Source organism: Hippocampus guttulatus, chromosome 4 (genome assembly GCF_054856545.1).
Source record: "Hippocampus guttulatus isolate MCC_2025c chromosome 4, RoL_Hgut_1.0, whole genome shotgun sequence".
Taxonomy (NCBI): Eukaryota; Metazoa; Chordata; class Actinopteri; order Syngnathiformes; family Syngnathidae; genus Hippocampus; species Hippocampus guttulatus.
Genome location: NC_141264.1, coordinates 9,859,540 through 9,884,471, shown reverse-complemented (window position 1 = coordinate 9,884,471; position 24,932 = coordinate 9,859,540). Strand labels below are relative to the sequence as shown.

The 24,932-nt window shown below is 43.0% G+C and overlaps 1 protein-coding gene across 4 annotated transcripts in view; it reads left to right on the top strand.

Annotated features, from left to right (window-relative positions):
• Positions 1 to 24,932, top strand: part of b4galnt4a (beta-1,4-N-acetyl-galactosaminyl transferase 4a) — a 151,653-nt gene that overhangs the window by 114,895 nt on the left and 11,826 nt on the right. For all 4 annotated transcript variants that reach the window (XR_015100694.1, XM_086109068.1, XM_086109070.1 and 1 more), the window contains 2 exons: positions 10,692 to 10,770; positions 23,624 to 23,690. Coding sequence is in view for 3 of the 4 variants with exons in the window: in XM_086109068.1 (XP_085965194.1) it covers positions 10,692 to 10,770; positions 23,624 to 23,690 (146 nt within the window). In the remaining variant the exon portion in view is untranslated. The remainder of the gene's footprint in view (positions 1 to 10,691; positions 10,771 to 23,623; positions 23,691 to 24,932) is intronic.

Here is a 24,932-nt window from a genome sequence, read left to right as displayed (position 1 = left end):
ACACTGCAGTAGAGCATAAATTGTTTGAAGCAACAAGTAGAGACAAATGATGTGTGGGTAAGCCAAAAGACATGTTTAAAATAGCTTAAATCTGCCTTGCCAAAAGCTGTCTCACTGGAAGGCACAATAGTTGAGAGAGCGACAGACAGGTGAGCAATTGTGACGAATTGTCCAAACGTAAGACGTAACTTCAAATAGAAGTTGTTTAACTGTCAGGTTCAGAAATAATATCTTGGATCTCAGAAATGCAGGCTTAGACAAATTGCGATAACAAGACTATTTATTTTACAGAAAAGCACACAGATAAAGTACAAACAGAAATCGCTGGGCAAGTGCTTGCAAAAGGCAAGTTACAAGGAAAAACACAGAGAATACACAAACAAAATGTCAAGAGTCCAATAATGCAATACAAAAGATCAAGAGAAAAAAACAAAACAAAACCATAAATAAATAATAATATACCTAAAAACAAGGAACTATGAAAGCAACTATGAATGGTATTGGGAGGTCGAGAAAAGAACACTTGAGGCACAACAGCAATCAAGGTCAATAACCTGACAGAGACTTGGCAACTTGGCAGTCTTTAAATGCTTGGCAAGCAACAGGGGCGCCTGCTGGAGGGAAACGCCCTTCACTCCAGCTGGAGCTGAAACCCAAGCCAAACAGACAGAATATGACATTAACAAGTGGAAATTATTTGTGGTTCCCCACCGGTTACCATTTAACCATGAGACCAGAAATTACTAGTCTTGTTTGTAGATGAGAGAAGTCACGCAAGTTCCCATCAACTACGTAGCTGCATGCACTTGTCATTTCAAAGTAAATCCAATTATAAACACAAAATATACACAATTTTGGAGAATGACTTTTTTAAATGACAGAAAAAAGGGAAATACTAATACTAAATGATCAATGAAATGGATTAATGGACTGTTTAGTTCTAAATGAACTTTTTTTTACACATTAGTTTTTTGAGACTCTTGATGGCATATAAAAGACAGCAAATTTTGGAGAAGAACAAAGAGAGCATATTGTTTGGCAGGGTAATCCACCATTTTTGTATACTTTGCTACGAGTTCCCTCTTAAATCCTAGGGTGTTACTTGTCTGCTTTATCAAAGGGAACTTTCAATCATTATTGAACACAAACTGCTTTCAAGATGCTTCTGATGAAATCGTGGGATAACGCTGGCTCAAGAAAATGCTCAATAAAGTTGTGCGCGTGCACGGGATGCTTTTTTTGGGGCTACATTCCATTTGGAGTTTTTTACCCGCACAAAAACTGAAAGCGAAATTGTCACTCACACCTCATTTTAATATTTTAAAGAAATATTAAAATGAGGGCATACAAAAACCGATGTTGCATTGTACTACAAGGTATGTAAAGTCAAATTCCAAATGCATACGAGTGTTTTTTGCCCTGCACATACCTCTTATAGTGGCAATCGGCAGCATTGAACAATTGTGAGCACACTTACGAATGGTTCAGTTGTTTCAAGGTCAAGGAAAGTGTCATCAGAGGTAGGATAATACTCAGTCTTACTGATGAATTTCCTTTCCAACGATCTTGATACACTGCTCCGGTTGCAGTAGCACTTGATAATATTGCTTCTCACATATGCAAGACCCCCAGGCGACAAAGGCAGTCGCTCACTTTGGCCAGGAATACAAAAACCAAAGTGAGAAAAGCTGAATCAGAGGTGTGTTGAAACACCTTGTTGTAATGCTGAACCCCTTGGCAAACTGGGTCGATAGTTGCGGATACATGTGGTTACAGGAATGTACAAGAGTCACATTGAGAGAAGGCACAGGCGAGATACGGATGAAGTGGAGGGAGGGGAATGAGCAGCAAAGATATACGGAGGCTGCAGGGGGAGCAGCATGAGCGGTATGCTGGATGAAAGCAGTGCATGAGAAATGGATTGAAGACAGTGAGAGGGTGAGTAGGAGAAAAGTGAAGTTTGTGCATCTCCTTGGGGCAGCTACAAACACTGCGATCACGACTGTCGAAAGGAGGAGGAGGCTAAATCAAGGGCTGGGGTGGCAAGTCAGATAGCATTAATTAGAAAATGAGAAAAGTGCTGAGGCCGGAGGACACATTGCACATGTGTGCTGACAGGGAGAGCAATGAAAAGACAGCTGGTGGGTTTTTTTTTTAACAAGGGCAGAAAGTATCTTGTCTCACGCTGGCACTCTGTGCTGTCTTCTCTATTGCTCCGGTTGAGGGAGGTTGTGTATGCTTGTGTGCGTGCGAGTGTGTTTGTCACTGTGGATCAAAGTGTCCCAATGACCTGTGCTCTGGGTTTTATATCTTTGGCAGTAACAGCCTAACAGCTGGTTTTAACTTTTTTTTTTCAGCTAAAGAACACAACCTCCACACTTTTCAGAAAAATACCTTTGACTTCACCTGTGAGTGAGCTCTGTCTCCGTATTTTTATCCTCCATTTAATACTGCATTCGAGATTTCAGAAGAATAGGAATGCTTCGGAGTTTAACCCTCAAAGCACAAACCAGAAAACGTCTGATGACTTTGCAGCCCATTTAATTGTTTTTTCCAACTGTAGGACTTTGTGGGAGTTCTTGCCAACAGCTTGGCTTCACATCACCATCTTCCAGGAATCCAAACGAAATGTAGAAGGTGGTGCAATGGTGCTGGGCTTGAATACCTTTTCTCAGGTGCCTGAAATTGACCCCCACGCAACACGAATGTGAAGCAGTTTTCAACAAACAATGGGTGTATAAATAAAGGAGAAAGCAATAGGTTCAAGCATAGTCAGTTAATACGTAAGTGTTTAGTTCAGAAAAATGCAGATAATGCTATTTTGGGAGTAGCTTACAGTGATACCTCTACTTACGAAATTAAGTGGTTCTTGAAATGTTTTCACAAGAAAATTTTGGAAGTAGAGACGTGTTTTCCATATTAAATGCCCTAATTCGTTCCAAGCCCCCCATAATTCAGACATAAATGTTTCCTAAAGTATGAAAAGGCATCAAAATATGGAACAAATACATGTTACAATTACCGGTAGATTATTGCACAATGAATGAGAGTTGGGCATAATGTAAAAAAAAAATAAAAAGAATAGAGTAAAGAATAAAAATGATGGTCATTGAACTTTCAACATCCTCATCGTTTTTTGCTTGCATGTTCTCGCTCAGAAGTGGTTTTATAGAGAGCGATCGCCCGACTGGTGAACACTTTTTCTCGGGATCCACATTTAAGTAAAACTATCGTAACACCTCATGGCTCGAGGGGCGAATGGCGAGGACGCTGCAGAGACACATATCTATGCATCTACACACATAGACACATACGGTAGAAGTCCCTCTTAGTCAATCGGATGCCAGGATGATGCTCGTTAATAGCCAATGGCAGGGCAGCTATAAGTATGGTGCGTTCAGGAAACTGTGAGCTGTAAGTAATGGCCTATACTGCATTTTTACCATTCGTATCTCGAAATGTCTTTCGTAACAAGAGGCAATATTTTCCTGCTGAGACGTTTCGTAACTTGAATATTTCATATGAAGAGACGTTCGTAAGTAGAGATACCACTGTATACTTTTGTTCTAAGGAATAACAAAGTAGATACAGTTTCTCCATGTTTGATTTAGAATAGCATGTTCAGTTAGGGCCCCCAATTCATTTGCATAATGGGAACAAAAGCTATGATCAGAATTTGATTTTTACTGTTTTTATTTTTTTAAATTCAAACCCTGCTACTGTTCTGAACCAACCTGCTCTGAGTAGGAACTGTGACTCCAAGTTGTTCATTGTTCATTGCACTTTTGCACCTTGTAGCACGTTGACCACATCTTTCAGGAATTTCTGGAATACAGCCTGGCTCCAAGAAGAAACACTCCAAATTTGGCTAATTACTCCGGAAATGAGACTTTTGTTCTGCTTGCTCCTCTGATCTATGGTCGCATGAAAATAGCTTTTCTTTTTTTCTCCCGTCTTTTCACTTGCCCTTCACTGGTTCTTTTCTCTCTTCCTTTTCCGACACAGAGCTGTGAATCAAATAATGTCTCAGTGAAATGTAATAATTTTAAGTTCTTTCTTTGTTTCTCCCATTCATCATCACCCCTCCTCCTTTATCTTTCGTACACTTGTTTGTGTGTCTTCATTCGATTCAACTCAAGCTCTGCGTGATCCGTCACTGGAAGACTGGCGAAACCGTCCTTAAACATGCTCACGCACCCACACCTACACCTACACACACACAGACACACAGACACACAGACACACACACACACACACGCGCACACACACACACACACACACACACACACATACACACACAAACTGCCGACACTACCATCCACACACTCTTTAATTCAATTCAATTCCCACCCGACCAAGCATTACTCAATTGGATCATTGTAATCATTCGATTGTATTCATTACATTTTGAAGACACATATATATTGATGTTTTTGGTATGCGATCATTTTTAATTAGTTTTTGTCAAAGTATTCTCCCCTTTTTAAGCTAGGAGCTCAGATGGTGTTTGGGTGGCCGAGAGCCGAAAATGGCACTTGTGCTGGCATCTCAGCAGCCACTGTGAGAGATGAGCAGTACTCATGAGAGGGTTATGCACCTTCTATTTATCACACACACAATTACAAAAATGTGTGTACATGGCATAAGTGGTGACCTCCTCCTACAGCCTTTACCTTTTTCATTTTACTCTGTCTCCTACACTGGGGGGTGGGGGGCATCGTATTATTGGACCCAGGCATGGTAAAACGTACGCTAGCTTAAAAAAATACAATAGCATGCATGCACGCTACTGTATGTAAGTGTATGTTTTTAAAAAGGCAGCGGCAGCAAAACTGAGTTCAGTTGTACTTTATTGAAGTTTTAACAATATACTCAACGTTATTTTTTTGGATCAATCCTCATCCTCAATTCCAAGAAAGTCCTTATCTTCTGTATCTAATATGAACAGCTGGGGAAAGTTCATATTCAAACACACCAGGTTCCCTCACGCCATTGTAAGAGCCAGTCTCGTTGCCGTATGGCTCCTCAGAAAGGATGCCGGCTTTTGTGGAAGCTCGAACAACAGTGCAAGCAGACACGTTAGCCCAAGCATGCGCAATGCATTCACAAATTGTGGCGTCACTCGTCCGGCGCTGCTTCCCAGTTGTAATAAAGCTGTGTTCTCTTCTTGCTTTGTCCCGTCTGTTCCATTTTCCAATTGGTTCTTTTCACCGACCGCGCGTATGATGGCGTCTTCTGATTGGAGATCATCACTGTGGTCCCTAATTTGTTAATAAAATTGTCAAACAATTTCTATTAATCATCGTATCAATGAATGACTTCTATTTTTCCTTTCATTTCATTTTCATCCGGAAAAGAAAATATACCTGACGAAATGAATGACAAACATGTTTCGTCTAAATGGAGTGACAGAAATCATTTGATTGCAGTGATTGATTTATAATTTTATGATATCATTTAATCATTTGAGTCCATTTCAGTATTAGTTATTGTATTTGTTGTTGTTCTTAATAACAATAATAATAATACTAAGCAATGTCCAATTTTCTTTTGTCTTGAATTACTTTTTTTTGTAAAGACTCCCCCAGCGCCCAATTTTTTTTTCTTTTTTCAGTGACCAATGCGGATTTTTCTTGCTTTATCACAAGGGTACCAAATGTTGAGCCTGTGTGTCATCTCCCAAATCCATGCTATCATACTTCTTGCGGGTGGTGGTGAACACCGACAAGTCTCCACTGAAGAGATTCGTGGAACAACTAATTGCATATTAAATTTGAAATAATGGCAGTGAGAAGACATTGCAATCTTGTAAAAATCAGTGAGACTTGCTTTCCTTGATGAAAAGGATATTTTTTTTTACTCCTGTCCGGCTTCACGACATGACATTGATTATAATGCACATTTGATTGTGTTTGGGTGTTTCCTGGTCTCTTGCTGATCAGTGTCTGCCTCGCCTAAAGGCTTTTGTCTTTGGAATAGAATATATTTGTACACTGCCGTTAAAATATATACAGGTATATATTTTTTAAAAACATGCAACTCCAACAAACATTAGTCAAGCTCTCACAAAAAAAAATGTTCGTAAAAACTTTCATTTCTGCCTAGTATGTGATTGTGTGTCTTTTTTTGAGCATGTTCTGTTCTTGCCTCCAAATCCAAAACAGAGTTCATCAAAGAGGATGAGCTGGTTTTTGTTTCAGCTGGGAGAGAGACGAGGAGAACAGCATCAAAGAAAATCGAAACAAAGAAATCAAAAGAACTGAAAAATTCACCACACAGTGAATCACTTAGAAACAGAGACACAAGCAACAATGAAGTATCAATTATTTTCCTTGAAATATCACGTTCCAAAAATGTGTGGTAGACACTCGAAATTGTCCCTAAGTGTGATTAAGAGTGTAAATGGTTGTTTGTGTGCGTGTACCCTGCAAGTGGCTGGCAACCAGGTCAGGGTGTCCTCCAGCCTACTGCCCAAAGAAACCTCAGCAATTATTGTGTTAATAGTTAATTTCACTCCTAATCAAAAAATGTACGTCTTTGTAATGTTCAGTGTAATCTTCCATGAGCAGGAGCCTGAGAATTTAAAAACTCATGGACAAAATAACACAGACCCTTCAAGTTTATTTTTCACTTTCACTCGCACTTTGTCCTTGGAAGTTAGTTAGTTAGTTAGTTAGTTCCGCCCACTCCTATTTGGAACATTGGGCGACGAGCCTCCTCCATTTGTTCCGGTCACTGGCGACCTTTCTTGCTCCATGCCAGCTGACACCCATCTCACTGAGGTCTTCTTTGGCAGTCTGTCTCCACGTCTTCTTTGGCCTACCTCTCTTCCTCTTTCCACCCTCTGGCATCCAGTCCATGGCCACACTTGCCGGTCTCTCTCTTGGCAGCCGGAGTACGTGGCCGATCATTTTCCTTCTCCTTTCAGAGACAATGTCTGACAGTTCAGCCACTCCTGCCCTCTTCATCACCTCCTCGTTGGTGATGTGGTCTCTCCATGAGATCCTCAGGATGGATCTCAGGCAACGCCGATGAAAGACATCTAACTTGTTGGTAATGTTGGCTGTCTTCATCCATGTCTCACAGGCGTAAATCGCTGTTGGGATAACCACTGACATATAGAGGCGTAGCTTGGTGGTCGTAGTGATGGCTTCCGATGACCAGATGTTGCGGAGGCGTTGGAACACTCCCGCAGCTTTACCAAGTCTACTGTTGACGTTTTTCTCCACACCACCTGTATTTGAGATGTTACTCCCAAGATATGTGAAGCTGTCAATGTACTCTATGTCATGTTGGTGTAGAGTGAGTGGTTGAAGGTGTTGGTGCTGTCCAACGGCCATGGCCTTGGTCTTTTCCTGGCTAATTCGTAAACCGACCTTAACTCCGTGCTCATGCAGATTGTTGGTCAACTCCTGGAGTGCGGGCTGGGTGTGACTTAACAGAGCCAAATCATCTGCAAATTCCAGGTCAGCTAGTCTGCTCCCTCCCCACTTGATACCAACTTCTTCCCCTGTGATGGACTTCCTCATCACAAAGTCAATTATGATGATGAAGAGTAGGGGTGACAGAATGCAACCCTGTCTTACACCAGTGACAATGTCAAAATCATCAGTTGTGCCACTGTTGGTTTTGACACAACAGGTTGAGTTGTGGTACAATGACCTGAAGATGTTGATGTACTTGAGGGGTACACCATACAGCTGGACGATCTGCCACAGTGACTCCCGGTGGATGCTGTCGAAGGCTTTCTTGAAATCGATATAGTTGATCATGAGTGGTGTCTGAAGTTCTTGGCACTGCTCTATGATGTTTCGAAGGGTAAAGATCTGTTCGGCGCAAGACCTTCCCTTCCTGAAACCGGCTTGCTCTTCCCTCAAGATGTTATCCACTTCATCTTTAAGGCAATGTAGCAGGACACTGCAGAATACCTTGCTGGGGATTGACAGCAGTGTAATGCCCCGCCAGTTATTGCAGTCTGCGAGGTTTCCCTTCTTAGGAAGCGTGACAATGACCCCACGTCTCCAGTCGGCAGGAACCTCTTCAGCATGCCAAATCAGGTTGAACAGGTGGGTAAGGCTCTCCACAACAGCGTCTTGGCCGTGTTTCAACATCTCGGCAGCTACCTCATCGAGTCCCGGTGCCTTGTTGTTCTTAAGGCCCTTGATTGCTCTGGCAACCTCAGTCTCGGATATCTCTTTCGATGTAATATTTAGAGCTGGAGCTGGTGTCTCTTGATCGAAATTGAAGAGCACGGGAGGCATTGGTTGGTTGAGAACCTCCCTGAAGTGTTCCAGCCAAATTGCTTCTTGCTCCTCGTCGCATAGAAGTGTCCTGCCATCCTTGCTCCTGATTGGCACGCTAGAGCTGCTCCTGGAGTTGGTTAGCTCCCGCACGATCTTGTATAGGGTCGTCGTGTTGTTGTTCTCGGCTGCTTCCTGTGCCTCTCTTGCTTTCTCTTCTAGCCACTGTCTTTTATCCTTCCTGCAACTCTTGCAGGAAGGATAAAAGATCATGTTATTCATGTTATCAAATCATGTTACATCCATTATATGGACGACGTGTTCACAATAGTTACTAACTAAACGACGTGTTCACAATAGTTACTAACTAAACTATTTAATTATGGCATTCAAGCAAGTTATGCTCAAGGCGTAAATTGTTATTTTTTTGCATGAACTTTGAATGTTACGTTTGTTCGAACTACAGTAATTGAAAGTCGCTATGTCCTTGGAAGAGCTGTTGTTTTTCTTCAAAATGGTCCCCCACAGAACATTTTTTCCTTGAGTTTAGTTCCTTTTTTGACTTTACACAAGAAACTACCTGTACATTGTAAAATCCATTCTACCTTCTGCTGCTTCAAACTTATTGACTTGTGATATAATAATTAGAGTAGCCTAGACATACATTTACATGTCCAAAATGAAGGTTGATGACCACATGCTTGTACACCAGCCTTTAGAGTGTGACACTGTTTGCTGGTACGAAGACTGATACTAATAGATAATATGAAAGGATCATCTTGATGCACAGTCATATCATTTTTATTTTTGAACCCAAAAAAAACCCCCAAGGCTTGAAGTAAATACTGTAACGAATGCCCTTCTACATCATTTTGTATTTTTCAAAAATGAATCATCATAATGTAGGTTGTAATCTCAGAGGACCTCTTTATTGTTTTAGGATATTCTTTTTTAAGTTTAAGTGATTAGTTAATTTTAGATCTATTGCATGTATGTGCATGCATGCACATGTGTGTGTGTGTGTGTGTGTGTGTGTGTGTGTGTGTGTGTGTGTGTGTGTGTGTGTTTGTGTGCGCGGGCACAGTCCTCTTTTTTTTTTTTCCAGAATACATGCATACATACAGTGCTGTGAAAAATTATTTGGACTCATCCTCGTGAATGTGTTCTTTGTATATTTATCACCCACAAAGGTTTCAATTTATCAACCCAATTTTAATATCACACAGTTATTGCTGCCAAGGTTGACACAACACATTATTGGGTTCAGGGGCAATTACTTTTTCACATACAATACATGCAGATTTATATAGCGCTTTCACAACAGCGACAGCTGTAACAAAGCGCTTCACAAAACAGTTAACATAAAGTAAAATAATAAACACAACACATAACATAAAACACGGACAGTCGTGCAGTCCTAACCACTTTTCCGTCACACGCTTTGTTGTTTGAAGCAGTTTGAGATGAAAGAGGAGAGAATCAAAGTGTCCTTTAACCAGTGGATCAGAGACATCATGCTCAAAATGTGCACACGTCGGCTACAAGCTAAGTTTCAAAGTCAACAAGAAGCTGTAGCATCCATTGACGAAAAAAGAGATTGGTTCACTTCTCCTGTCCCATGGAAATCCATTTCAATTCCAAGCGGCGACTCACGGTTCCAAATACGCATCCTCTCTCCTCATCCTCAACTTCAGCAGCCATCCATCCAGCCGCACCAACGCCGACTGTCCAACAGCGCCGACATAGCCACTGAACAAAACGGGGTTGTGAAAAATGCTGCCCTTTACAGGCGCAAAAAACACAAGCACCCCAGGTCTGTCCAGCACCGACAGTCAATGGCGGCGACATTCCTCCAAATCAACATCTGTGCTGGTGCAGGCGTGCTGCCGAGAAGGCGCAACCACCAAGCACAGATACTTCTCCTTTGACGAATGTCGTGGCCAAAAAGCGCTGAAAACAGTCCATATCAGGTCCACACCATGAAACAACAAACAACATGTGACAAAACAAAAGACAAAAACACCAAAAAAGAACAAAAAAGCAAGGCTCTTGAAGAGCACTTGCTGAAGGCTGCCTGCCTACTCGGGCACCATCTTGAAAAAAAAAAAAAAAAAAAAAAAAACATAGGCACAAGGGAGGTTTGGATTTTTTTCCTGTCTAAATAAATTAGATTGGCATTTAGAAACTGTATTTTATATTTTCTTGGGTTGTCTCTGTGTGATATTAAAATTGGTTTGATGAACTCAACCTTTGTGTGCGACTTATCTGCAAAGAATATAGAAATCAGGAAGGGGGCAAATAACTCTTCACAGCGCTGAACATGTTATACATTCTGCTGCGTCACTGCTGCGCTTGCACTTTTAGTCGAAGCTGATAATTTCACAGGTGACAATTCATTTTCTGTCTCTCATAAGAAAGAAACACTGTCTCTCTCTCTCTTTCTCCTCTCAGCCTGATGTCATCTAGACGCTACTACTTTGAGATTCTTCACAAGCAGGATGACAAGGGCTCGGATCACGTGGAGGTTGGGGTGAGTGAAAATGAAACGACACATTAATTGATCTCCTTTTGGCATCGGACGTCTTTTCTTCCCCTTTGCATATGGGGTGGCTTGCAGCTGCCTTGTTTCACGTTTGCTTTGAAAATTTGCATTTTTCTCTCAGTGGCACTTTGCAGCGTGTGCAATGACATGTTCGGCATATAACAAATCCCCACGCATCTTTCAGTCTTTTTCGGCTCCTTTTTCAGCCCTTTTGGAACTAATGTCTGGTTTTCCAGTGTGATAAGCATGAGCATAGACTGAAATTAAACTTTATGTTGATTTAATCGAGTGGATCAAAATCGGTCCATACTTTGTATTTAATGCAGAATTGCTGATCGACCCGTAATGTCATAATTTGCACACTCTATCAGTCCCATCATTGATCGGATCCGCGAAACAAGACATTACACCACTTCATTCACTTCAGGGTGGTTCTGTGCTGCCATATTATATAAGTGAGCCTGGAAGCTAATGTATATTTAGCCTGGTCTCACATCTTGTTAGCTTTGTGTTCGGAAGCGGGTGTTCTGACGCCTTCGACCATCCAATTACCAAGTACTGTAATAACATTCTTGTAGAGTTTTTTTTTTTGACCAATAAAACGTCCAAAAACCATTTCTTTTTATTCCCCCAAATAACTAGCTACATAATGTGCGTTATTAATTTCATTTTAACATCTATTTAATTCAAAAATAGATTACATCACTCCTTGTAAATTACTTGAACTTCCCACACACATTCAGCCACTCACAGATGCAACCAGCGGGCAGGGGTGTTGTTTGAACAAACACGGAAATAGCTCCATTGTTGACGAGAGACACTCAGCGTTTCCTACACAAGGATACGTTAGATACTGTGCGCGTGCGCGTGCGTGTGCATGTGTGTGTGTGTGTGTGTGTGTGTGTGTGTGTGTGTGTGTGTGTGTGTGTGTGTTGGTCACCTTGTCCAGCTGCAATGTTAGGTTTTCTATCTTCTCTCGCCAAAGTGGTATTTGGCACCTGAGGCAAAGATTAGATATGAGTGGCACTTTGTTTCAAGATTCAAATACCTCTTGTGTGCTACGACTTGGAGTGGGAGGGCATATGATGATGATGATGATGATGATGAGGATGAGGATGAGGGTGAAAAGAGCTCACCCTCGCTTGGTGGGATGCCTCCACGTGGCGCGAGGGGGAACGCCGGGGGTCTCGAGCCCCTGCTGCGGCTAAAGACCTACCAGCTGACGGGGAAGGAGAAGGGACCTCACCGGAAGGAGAGACACCCGATGCTCGCCCCGCCGGAACGGAGGGAAGTGGGAGTAGCCGCCCCACAACCCTCCTTAAACAAAAGTCAGGCGAGGGCCCTTTCAGGACCCGCACGTGGCGCGACGAGGGGGGAAAAAGGTTCCCCAGGGGGTGAGATGGGGATGGTGAGAAGGAAGCGTAAGCAGGGCGGGATGGACGAAAGACATGTGGGAGGATGGGTGAAAGACAGACTGGTGGGGATTCACCCCCATCCAGGCCCTGGCAGGAAGAGGGGAGCGAGGAGCAGGGACGATAAAAGAAGGGAGAGGAATGAAAGGAGGGGAGACAGGAGGAAAGGAAGGGTGGGACGGGAAAGGGGCAACAGACTGGAAGTTCGGGGTAAGAATGAAGAACGAGTGATAGTCACATGGAATGTGAGGCGACTGAGTGTGAGAGAGACATTTAGAAAGAGGTTGAGGAGAGTGGCAGAAAGAGTCAACAAGGAAAAATGGGAAGTGGTACTGATGACGGAACTAAAGGCAGAAGAAGCTGGGGTGGTGTGGTTGGGTGAGGAGGAGGAACAGGTAGCGCTTGTTCATGGGAGGAAAGCCGGAGTGATGTTGAGGGGAACGGCATTGAGGATGTGGATAGAGGAAGGACAACAGAAGTGGCTGGGAGAGAGAGTGGTGGCGGTGGTGCTGGGAGGGCTCAGGCTGGTATCAGTCTACCAACCGAGCTGGGGAACGGATGAACGAGAAATGGAGAGATGCCGACGAGATATGGGGAGTCAGGTGGCGATGGGAGGGAGTGAAAGACTGGTGATTGGAGGAGACTTCAATGCAAGTGTGGGAACGAATGTGAAGATAGGAGGAGTGTGTGGGGGGCATGGGTTGGGGAGGATGAATGAAGCCGGAAGGGGCCTAATAGAATGGTGCCAGGAGCACGATCTGGCATTTGTGAATAGCTATAGGAGGTTTAGAAGGAGGGGGACGTGGCGACACATGGCGAGTGGAAAATGGTATGAGTTGGATGGATTTCTGGTGAAAGGGAATGAGAGACACCGCATGGTGAAAAGGATGTGGACTATGAGTGAGTATGAACTGTCAGATCACAGGCCGGTGTGTATGCAGGTGAATGGGAAGTGGAAGAGATGGAGGACAGAAGAGAGGATCCAGAGGAGAGTGGTGCAAGCGAAGTGGGAGGGGTTGAAAGTGGAGGAGAGGAAAAGAGAATATGAGAAGAGGACAAGAGAGAAATTGGGGGAGTTGAACAAGGAAGGACTGGTAAAGGAGGGCGGGTGGACGGAGCTGGCGAAAATAATGGTGGAAACAGCAGTGGAGGTATGTGGAAGGGAGAGAAGAGAAATATCCAACCCGTGGACGGTAGGGAGAGAGGAGGAGATAGAAGAGATAAAGAAGAGGGTATGGGAGAGGGTAGACAGAAGGAATAAGATAATGGAGACACTGAATGCGAGGAGAAGGCTAAGAGTGAGGGGAGGAGGGAGAGGAGTGGGGGAGATGGAAGAAGAGCTCACCAGACTAAAAGCGGAAGTGAAGGAAGCGCGAAAGGAATTGAAGAAGTTGCTGAGGAGGCTGGAAAGAGACTGGTGGGAAGGAGTGATTGAGGACTGTCAGGAAGCATGTTCTAGAGGGAGGATTGGCGAAATGTACAAATGTTTGAGGAAGATAGGAAAGAGGGATAAACCGGCCGCTCGGAGCACAACTGTGACAGCAAATGAGTTTAGGGAGCATTTTGAAAGTGTGTCGAGAGAGAGGTACGAGGAAGAACCAAGAGTGATTGAGGAGGCGGTTCGAGGAGCCGTAGATCTCAGGGACGATAGTAGGGCGAGCGAAGCAAATAAGATCATGAATGAGGTGCCAGATAGGGAGGAAATCATGGAGGCTATGTGGGAGATACGAGAGTCGGCACCGGGAGAGGATGGGGTGAGAATAGGATATTTACGGAATGCGTGTGAGGAAGTGTTAGAAAGGGGGATTAAGATAGTGAGGGAGATGTTTGAGCAGAGGGCGGACCAGTGGGATAGAAGTGTAAAAGTGGGACTGATGGTACCGTTACATAAGAAGGGGGACAGGAATGACAGAAACAACTACAGGGGAGTGTGCCTGCTGAGTATGTGCAGCAGGGTGTTAGGAAGAGTGTTAGCGAAGCGACTGAGTTGGTGGGCCGAACACCTGAGGCTCCTTGACGAAAACCAAGCGGGCTTTAGGAAAGGGAGGTCCACAGCAGATGTGACGCAGATGATGGTACGCATACAGGAGGATGTAAAAGATTGTAAGAGAAGAGTGACTCAGGAAGGGGTGAAGGATGTGAAGGATGACGACTGGCCATGTGCAAGACTGTTAGATTTGAAAAAGGCGTATCCGAGAGTGAGTAAACCAGCGTTGTGGTTGTTGCTGGAACGGTATGGGCTAAAGGGCAAATGTCTGGATACCATTATGGACCTGCATGAGACGACAGAGTACAAGGTGAGGGGAAGGGAGGGAGTGAGTGGAGGATGGATGCCAGCAAGAGGGCTGCGAGAAGGATGCTCTACATCGCCGATCCTCTTTAATATCTACCATCAGGCGGTGATGAGGCAGGCACTGGCGGCGAGGAACCGAGATGGCAGGGAGGAGAAAATGGTGGTGTGGAGGTGGATACCAGGAGGGTCGTTCGCAGGGGAACATGGCTGGGAGAGAGGGAGCTCGGAAACAAAAGAAGTGCGGGTATCGAGCGCCTTGTTTGCAGATGACACTACTATAGTGGGAACGAAAGGAGAGATACACGAGAGTGTAAGGAGGGTGAAAAGTGTGATGACGCAGTGGGAAGAGAGGAACAATGAGGAGAAGGAGGAGGTGCTGGAGTTTGGAACGATAGAGGGGGAGGAGATTAGAGTGTTAGGAAGCTGGATTGGTACTCAGATAGACGTGAAGAACAGGATCAAAAGGGCGGGACAGCTATGGGGGAGTGTGAAAGGGTGGCTGAAAGGGACACGACTATCAAAGCGGTGGCAAGGGAGAGTAGTGGAGGCGTGTGTGGAGAGCAGCTTGTTGTATGACTGTCAGGTAAGAACGTGGTTGAAGAGGGATGTGGGGAAACTACAGAAGTGGATGGATAGGTGCTATAGGTATGTGTGGAGTGATAGAAATGGAGAACCACTGAGGCAAATGCAAGAAAGGGGAGTGAATATGTATGATGTGAGGAAAATGTTGGGAGTAAAATCCGTTGAATGGAAAATTGAGAGGAGAGTGTTGCAGAGAATCGGACATGTGATGCGTATGGGGAATGAAAGACTAACAAAAGCTATGGTATTGGGATGGTGGGAGGAATTGGAAGGAAGAGGGAAGAAGATGGGGCACAAAAGGAAGATGGTGTTGTATTGGAAGAGAGTGATGAGGAATGCAGGAATGGACTGGACGGAGGTGGAAAGATTGACGAGTGATAGGGAAGGATGGAAGCGGAGAGTGAGCGAGCGAATGGATCACCTGTATAAATGGGAAAATCAGAAGGGTCACAGATATGAGGTGGGTAGGAACGAGGAGAGACTGGGAAGGAATGTTAGGAGAGTGAATGATGGGTTGGTATGTAGGTATGAGGGGTGCGGAAAAGTATGCAGGAGTAGAGCTGGTCTAACCATGCACGAAAAACGCATACACCGCAGGAACGAGGAACAGGTGGAGTTTGAGTGTGGGAAGTGTGGGAGGAGGTTTGGGTCGAAAGGGAATAAAATAAGTCACGAAAGGAGTTGCGCGGGAGGGGCGTATGAGGAGAAGGGAGAAAGGAGACAGTGCGGAGGGTGTGAAAGGTGGGTGACGAAAGCAAACTATGCCAGACACGTGAGAGGCTGTGAAAGAGTGGACGGAGAGAATGAGGGGGAGAAGGGAGGAGGGAGAAGGGAGGGAGCGGGCGGGGCGCGTGGAGGGGGGGCTGGGGGGAAACGAAGGGCGAATGGGGGTCGCGGAGGGAGAAGGGTGGCTTGCGGGAGGTGTGGGAAGGAAATGTTGACGGGGAACCTTGCAAGACACCAACGGGATTCGTGCCGGGTGTGGGACCCGGGAGGGGGGGCAAGTCCCTGACGGGGGCCGATTGCCCAGGATCGGATCGGATCGAAAAGAGCTCACCACTTTTGTACATAGTTTTTTTTTTTGTTTTTTTACAAGCCTCAGGTTATCATCGTCATGGTGACTGATATTACTGGATCTGCTTCCTCCTTTCCCAGTACCATTTTTATTATCCCTTTCTTTGTTACTTTTTCTCCATTTCCACCCAGCTCCCTCTCTCTAACCGGCTACCTCTTTTTATATTTTGATCCCTCCATGAAACCTTCTTCGATTTCCCTATGTCTTTCTGGTCTTAATTGTCTTGCCGTATTTGTTGTACCATAGTAATTCAAACCCTGGCCCCTTCAACTTTACCTCTCCAGTCTGTACATTCTGCAATTTCAATGTATTGATTGACGTCAAAACATCAGAGCAGTATCCGGATGCCATGTTTTTTGCGCGATGTCGACAAGATGCTGTGCAGTGCCTGGAGGACGCCCATATAAACACATTGTCAGAGGTGGTTTGCAAGAAGATGACTGTGTGGGCGAGGAGGACTCAGATGGGCATGGGCATGGTTCGCCACACTTTGTCGCAAGTAGTTTTAGGGTTCGTTCACACTGCAGGATATGATGGCCGATTTGGATTTTTTTTAGTAAGCTATTCACATCACAAAAACAAATGCGACATCTAAAGCTGCATTTTGTATTTGGGTCACTGTGTGATATTAAAATTGGCTTGATGAACCGTAACCTTGGTATGTGATAAATATGCAAAGAACACAGAAATCAGAAAGGGGACAGATACTATTTCACAGCACTAATTATGTCGTATGTATGCAAAAAAAATGGAAACTACCTGCAGTATGGCCTTATAGCGGTCATTAAGCATGTTGTTTATTAAATACTCTGGTGAGTACAGTACTGTTGTTGTGGTTTATTGGTGGTGCATGGGGTATTATCACAAATAATATAATAGGAGTATAATGTGAACAAGGGCTTGCCAATAAATCAAATTTGTTTGATTAATTCGGCATTTTAAAATTCAAGGATTTCAAAATTAGCTTAGTCGGAAAATCGAGGTGGATAGAAATAAATACACTCTTTTCCTGTCCTTCTGACTTGAGCGGCTAATGTCTGCTTTCCGCCTCTCTGCTACTTCGTCCCACTCACCCGGCTCACATTATGTCTGCCGTTGAAGCCGAAGAACTGATACCAAGAAAAGAACTCATGTTACATCCATTATATGGACGACGTGTTCACAATAGTTACTAACTAAACTATTTAATTATGGCATTCAAGCAAGTTATGCTCAAGGCGTAAATTGTTATTTTTTTGCATGAACTTTGAATGTTACGTTTGTTCGAACTACAGTAATTGAAAGTCGGTATACATTATTGTTGTTTGAACATTCTGCACAGGATTTCTTTTTGCAGAAATCAAACCTTTAAAATTTTTTTTGTTGGGTTTACTACTTTGATAAAAATCGATATAAAATGTATTTGTTCAGAATGAGTGAAACATAAAAATAGAGAATTAATTTTTGGGCCATATGGCAGCAAAAAACAACTCCTTTCATAGAAACAAAACATGAACTTCAACATGATTTAAATGACTGTATATACATTATCATCCCCTTTAATCATGAGTATTGATACATTAAAATTGTTTCATACCTAGCAACTGATTGCTGTTTAAAAATGGATTTTAGCATTCCTTGAATCTTTGGCTACAAGTGGAACCTGACCTCCAAAAATCCTTCAGTCGACATCTCCCCCTCTTGTGAGTATATTTATGTGTACATGTATATAAAGTAGCTAAAATACTTTCCAAATACCTCAATATAAATTGTATTTTGCTACGTGACAACTACCTCTTTTCAATTTCCCCAGTTCTGTCCCTACATAAAATACGAATCCCTCCCATCCATCTCTGAGGCAATTAAAGTGGTTTATACTCATCGAAACAATTGAATGAAAGTTATGAAGGTCACGTAGCAAATCATGATAGTGTGTGCGTGCGTGTGTGCGTACGTGTGTGTGTGCGTGTGTGCGCGCGCGCAAGATGCACGTTGCACTCTGTTATTATGGGCCCCTTTTGAGATTTAACAGGAAATATATTTCATACCTCTCCAAAAATAGCAGAGTTATTGCAAGTGGCCCACAACAGCGTCAGCACAGAGCTCACACAAATCGACATAAAAGCCGACACTCATCTATTGTGGAGCATAGCCTGGATTCACAGCTTCCCCCCCCCCCCCCCCCTTTGTGTTGTATGCCAGGCTGTGATTGTGTGGTCAAAGGTGAGCTTTTTCTGTGAGAATGCATTTGTTTTGCAGTGCTTGTTATAAAGAAGAAAGAATACAAAGGTGCAGTCTTATCTTTGAGAAAGAAATGAAACCTTGCTCTTTCATGACTGGCCCATTTCTTTTCTATTGGGTGATGGAAGGCACAGGAGAAAGCAGGTGCGGAATGCACTGCATCCAAAAACGAATGGAAAGTACGTGTTGCGGGGAGCACCAGACCAATGAATGTGGAGCTTGTTGTTTTTTTAACTTGAGTAAGCAAATTCGCAGAGTTGCACAGTGACACAAGCTCTCTATTATGCTGAGCCTGGACTGGAAATGTCACATCATATTGTAGCGGCAATCGTGTGGGAATTAAACAGTTCTCTATCCACCTTCTATTCAGTGCCACGAAGCAGTGGCCACTCGGCAACAAAGAGTGGGATGTGGGGGGCAAACACCATCTTTACTTTCTTACTTGTGTATTCTATTTCATACAGAGTAGTGATAATTTTACTCAAGGTTATAATTCATAATTTAGGCCTGATTTTGTGTGTGTGTGTGTGTGTGTGTGTGTGTGTGTGCGTGTGTGTGTGTGTGTGTGTGTGTGTGTGTGTGTGTGTGTGTACACAAATGGCTGGCAGCCACTTGTGGTGCCGTGCAAATATGATTTTTCCGAAGGCCTTCACAATCTCAAGTGTTGGCCTTGACCGCGCACCCCCTATCAAAATTGCTCATTCTCCTTTAAGCCAATCAGATTTTTACATTCACTACTCGGGGCCTTCTACAAGGCAGGATGATGATTGAATTCCTACCTCCTCTAAGTGGTTCAACGATGTTTCGCTTCCAATTTGTTTAGCTCAAAGTGCATCAAAGCTTGATTTATGATGGAGGACACGAAACACATCACCTCTCACTCTCGACCGGAGTCATACCATATCTTATCAAATCGTTATCCCATTGAATTGAAAAAAAATTAATTGTTCCACTTTAAAATGAACTGTCCTTGAATTGTATCCGACTCATAGTATAGCGATACGTATCATTTCATCTTTGAGAAATGCACACCCCTAGTTGTTCACCTGGTTTTGTCTTGAGAGCTGTTCAATTAATTCCTTATTTTTAATTTTTGTTGCTATCGGGCGGTAAATAATCCAGTCAAGGAACAAGTGGCCACTGGGTATCCCCAACGACACTGGGAGGCTGCGAGTTGGAGCGTGCATAGCAACACCATGGCAAAGGCACTTGGTCACACATCACTTTTTTTAAGATACCTGAACATGAAAAGAACTTTTTTCCCCTCTTTTTTTGTAACAGCAATTTCTACCATTCAATGACTACTTATAAGAGGGCCAGATTTGGTCTGGTGAAAATGTGTGGGGGCTGACCAGATCAATTACTTTAATTATTCACTGCATTCATTTCCACTTCCCCAGTCATCTTGTCGTTTCATCAGGTAGTTCCTCTTGCTATTAAATTCCTTGAAAACAGCCATAGTCTCTTGGCAAATTAGTATTACACACAATGCTCATTTCCACTTGCCCCCCTTCTCCCAACTTTTCTTTTCTTTGTGTCTCCATTTTACAAATGGACTGGAAAGGGTCACACAAGGGTCATGCAGCAAGAGGTGTGTTCGGAGATTCACTGTGACGCCTAACAAAACTGTGTGAGAGAGTGTTGTGTTCGGATCACGCTCAGAGAGTATTTCCGAACGCCCCGAAAGCAAAGCCACAGGTTTCCTGCCATCTCCTGGTGAAATGTAAAATAGTTTTGTTTTTGTACTTTTACAATACAATAGGATTGCATGACTGTCCGTGTTTTATGTTATGTGTTGTATTTATTATTTTACTTTATGTTCACTGTTGTGCTAAGTCCTTTGTTACAGCTGCAGCTGTTGTGAAAGCGCTATATAAATCAGGATGTATTTTGTACTTTTCCACGATGGCCAAGAGTGCTGACGAGCCACGCATAATTGATTCCATGCCAGAGGCTGCCGGCCAGTCAAAATTTAAACATGGGTCACAATTGGCCCCCAGACCGGACTTTGGATAACTATATTTCATATATGTTTTTCCTACATTCACCAAGAATCAACTTATTGGAAAAAATACAATAGAATGCTTTATATAAATACATTCACCTAATGTGGAACACAATTGAGGTTAGCAGCTTGGTGTGGCCCTCGACAACCGTTCCAGTTTCTCGCATGGCCCCTTTGGAAAATTAATTGCCCACTTTTGGCATTGAGGGATCATAGCTGAGGTGGCAGGGCATCTGCATGGAAGGTTAGGTGTTACCGTGAAGGATGTAAGGCATCTGCGGAAACATTTATCGTGTTCACACTCCAAAGGACGTTATTTCTTTGTTTTGTTGGTGTGGATGGGTCTAAATTTGTTGAATTGCTTTCTTGTCGCTGACCTAATGGAAAGTGTCGGTTGTTATCAGCATAAAGCAAAGCAACGGTCATTAAATGGTGCCACCGAGAGAAAGACAAGGAAAAGAAGAAAGTCGTGGCTTAATTAGCGGTGACAGCAAAGGTGTAAGATTTAAATTCAGGCCTTGAATGTTCCTCTTTTATCGCTCCTGCCAGGAGAAGTCTCTGACCGTCTCCCAATTAATACACATGCCGTTCTCTGTGCATACTCACCTACTCCTTGGAAACTCACACGCGAGGCAAGACATACTCGCACACGCATACACACACAAATATACACGGAGAGTCCACTCGGCATCTGCCTCACACATTCCCGCTTCACCATAAATCAGTCAGTGATCTGTGCCATCTGCAGGCAGCCCTTAAAGTATATCGTGTGTCTTTTCATTGTGAAAGTAAATTTGATACTACTTGCTTTTTAATCACTCTGATCCTGTTATGGTTCACCTCAAGTTCAACAGCTGTCAAACACGTGCATTTGTAATTCTTACGTGTCTTTCCCTCGGTTTCAAGATGAATCTGCATCCCACTCTAACAATTAAAGGAACGCAAGAAAACTGACAAAATGTTTCAACCTGTTGATTAAAAAGAACAATGTACGAAATGTTAAAATGTCTACAACAAAGAAAAATAAATGAAAAATAATGGATGAAAGAAGAACAAGCGTGCCTTTTAAACTATTCGCAATGCCAGATTTTCATCGGCCATGAAACACAGCCCAAAGTCTGTATAAGGCAGTGGTTCTAAACCTGGTTCGATCGAACCCCAGGGGTTCGGTGAATCGGTCTCAGGGGTTCGACAGAGCCTCTGCCATGGAGGTTAAGACACACCTGACTCAACGTGTCAATTAGTTATGATACGCCCGCTTGGCCATCACTGACTGCAGATGATCACATGACATTGCTTGTCCAATCAGTGCTGCGGGAAAGTTAGCACACTCAGTCGTCAACGTGTGACCGCTGTGATAGTACGTCATACAATTTTTAAAAAACGTATTCTTATGTCTTGAAATGTTATTTACTTTTTTCTGTTTTTAATAAATGGATTTCTTATGTCTTGAATTTGTAAAATGTCATAGTCTTGTTTTTTTTTTACTAATGAACTGGTTGGGTACAGTACCTCTCACAAGGTTAAGAACCACTGGTATAAGTGCTGCAATGAATGATTATTTCAATATCTATACAATAGTTTTTTGATTAAATGATGAATCGGACTTTACCAAAAAAAAAAAAAAAAAACACTCCCAACTTCTCATCCCTTTATTTACCCCCCCCCCCCCCAAAAAACCTGGACATTATTTCAAATTGACAAGGCAGAGAAGTGCATAAACCGGATGTTGCGTGAACATCTCAGTACTCTTAGAAAGAGAGAGGGTTTTGGGGGTTTTTGTGTGTGTGAAGTGCTGCAATCGCCTGACTTTGGTGCAGGTAGTTTAGGCTCAGGTTCCACTTGGTGACGAATGTGAGTCTGATGGCTTCTCTGTCTCTCTATGTGCCCTGTGATTGGCTGGTGGCCATTTCAGGATGTAGTTCGGCTTTTTCCCTGCAACCCTGAATAGGATCATAGGTGTTGAGAATGGACCGATGAAAGAGGAAAACCCCTGAATAAGTATACATTTCTCAAAACAACTCTGAACAAGACTGATTTATAGTCAAACCTAAGATGAACCTGTTATGACTCTGACAATTTGCACCATGGTTGAAATCTTATTTCCATTGGTTATTGATTGTCCCCGCAACTCTTGTGAGCATAAGTGGATCAGAAAATGGATGGATGGTTTTGCAAGTGTTGTGTGTGTTTTTAGTGCCTTTAATTTTCCTACAAAGTTACACAGGTTAAGACAAAGTCGATGTTCTCCCTGGAGTGTGTGTAAACTCTTGAGCTGTCACCCTCACTGTAATTACAGGAAGATCGCAAACTCAGGAAAAGCAATACCTATTGTATGTCTGTCATCATGACCTTTTCCTAGTCCACACATGCTGGCATTTTCTACTGTGTAATTTGGATCTGGCTCATTTCTCCGTAATGAAGCTCTTTTACTTCTTTTTTCCAGTATTTTTTCATTCTGCTTATTGGATGTATGTGACACCTGTCCCTCCTGACATTGCGGACTGTCTAGTAAAACAACGGCACTATACTGAAACCTTGCGGGGCCTGTCGATCCATTCCTGCTGCAGCAACACTACATGAGGTTGCGCTAACCTCGTTTTGTCAGTCTAATACAACACATGCACTTTTTACATGGTTATGGTTCGCATGCATTTGAGTTGGAAACGGGAAATAGACACAATCACATACGTGTCTCTCTTTAATTTATTTAAAGGTGTGTGTGTGTGTGTTTTGGTGGTGGTGGGGGACGGGGGGTTATTTGCACGAATTGGAGGGGGTTGCTTTCGTTTGGATCCTCAAGAAGGCACAGCAACAAATGACCTGTCTCCTGTAATTACGGCAATGTTAACAAGAAGTGACTTGTTAATTGTTAAATCGCTTTAAAAAGAATTGTAGCTTGTCGTTCCCTTTCTTGTGCCTTTCTCTCTGTTGTCACATCATTGTGTTGATTTAAATCACTGATTGTAACTGTTTATTACCTATTTTGATATCTATGGGTATTTCATATATTTTATGCTCTTTTTCACTGTCCTAATGCCCTAAGTCATTGAGTTTATGTTTTCCTTCCTTACTCCGCCTAATGTTTTGGTACCAAATCCCAAGCATCTCATCGATCTCATGAAGTTGCTCGAATCAATAACAGTGACTGTCAGGGTGGACTATAAACTGTGATATAAGATTTATATATCTCGACTTGCTTGCGCATGTTTGCTCTTCTCATGACATCCTTTCTCTTCTTTTCACACACACAGTGGCGTCCATTCCTCCCTGGTCTGAAATATGAAGTGATAGACTCGGCCTTCATCTCATTATATGCAGGTAAAAGTTTCATTTAGTTTGGTTGAATTTTAAAAGTGAGCTCTTCTCGTAGGACTTTTTTTCTGATTCAGAAAACGGTATTTATTCTCACTGGGCATTTAAGGGAGTAGAGAGTGGCACAGTTATTAACTCAAGTTTACTGTGCATATATACATACATCCATGAAAAAAAATCAACTTGTTTAAAGGTAAACTAAACAACAGGGCTTTAATTGCATCAGTTATCTATCCATCAATTTTCTGTACCACTCACTTGGGTTGCGGCTGAGCTGTAGCTGATCCCAGCTGACTTTGGACAAGAGGCAGAGTGCACCATCAATTGGTCACCAGCCAGTTGCAAGGCACTGTATAAGTTACTGTATGTGTGTTTTATTTTAACCAAGCTCTTGCCGCTAAATTGAGATTCTGTCCATTAGTGTCAAGCTGTTGTTTCATGTCACTAAAATGTGCCTCCGTGTTGTCTCAACACGGCCTTGTCACAAGGCCTTGGTATGACACAGGATTTTCCTTCTTTTTTGGAGGGAAACTATCTCTTGTCAGATTGTGTGTAGAAAGCGTACAAAGAGATTTTCTCTACTCGATTTCTTTGCTCAAAGTGTCCTTTGTGGCACACTAAAGGACTTTTGTTGATGAAGTAACGTGGGACACAAAGAATAGGAGTTGGTCACCAAGACTTTGTATCAGAACACAAAAATTGACACAGATTTGAACCCAAAGTCGTCTTGTGTGCGATAACAGTGTTATTATTTAATACAATCCATATCCTTATCCCGTTCAGAGTCACAGCCGGGAGCATCCTAGCTGACTTAGGGTGAGTGGCGTGGCACACCCATGACTGATTGCCAGTCCTGCCACGCACACACTGTAGAGATAGAGAACCATTTCTTACTTCCATACCGTCACTGAGCGGGATCCGAACAGTCTGGGCAGAATTCAGCCAAGTGAAACACTGCACGTTTAACTGACGCCCATATTGGTATGTGTCCACATTGAAACAAAAATTGAGTCGTCAATAATCCAATCACTGAAGATCAATAGCCAGTATATTGGATGACATTACTGAAATTTTAAAACACAGACACAGCATCAGTCCAGTCATCCATACATTCTAATGCATATTTTAGATAGATAGATATCCACAATCCTATTCACAAATAATGAAGTTGTACTTAATAGTAAAAAAAAAAAAATCTGAACTTGGTTACAACCTAGGAATGGCTCAACTGATTTTTCGTTTCCGCCT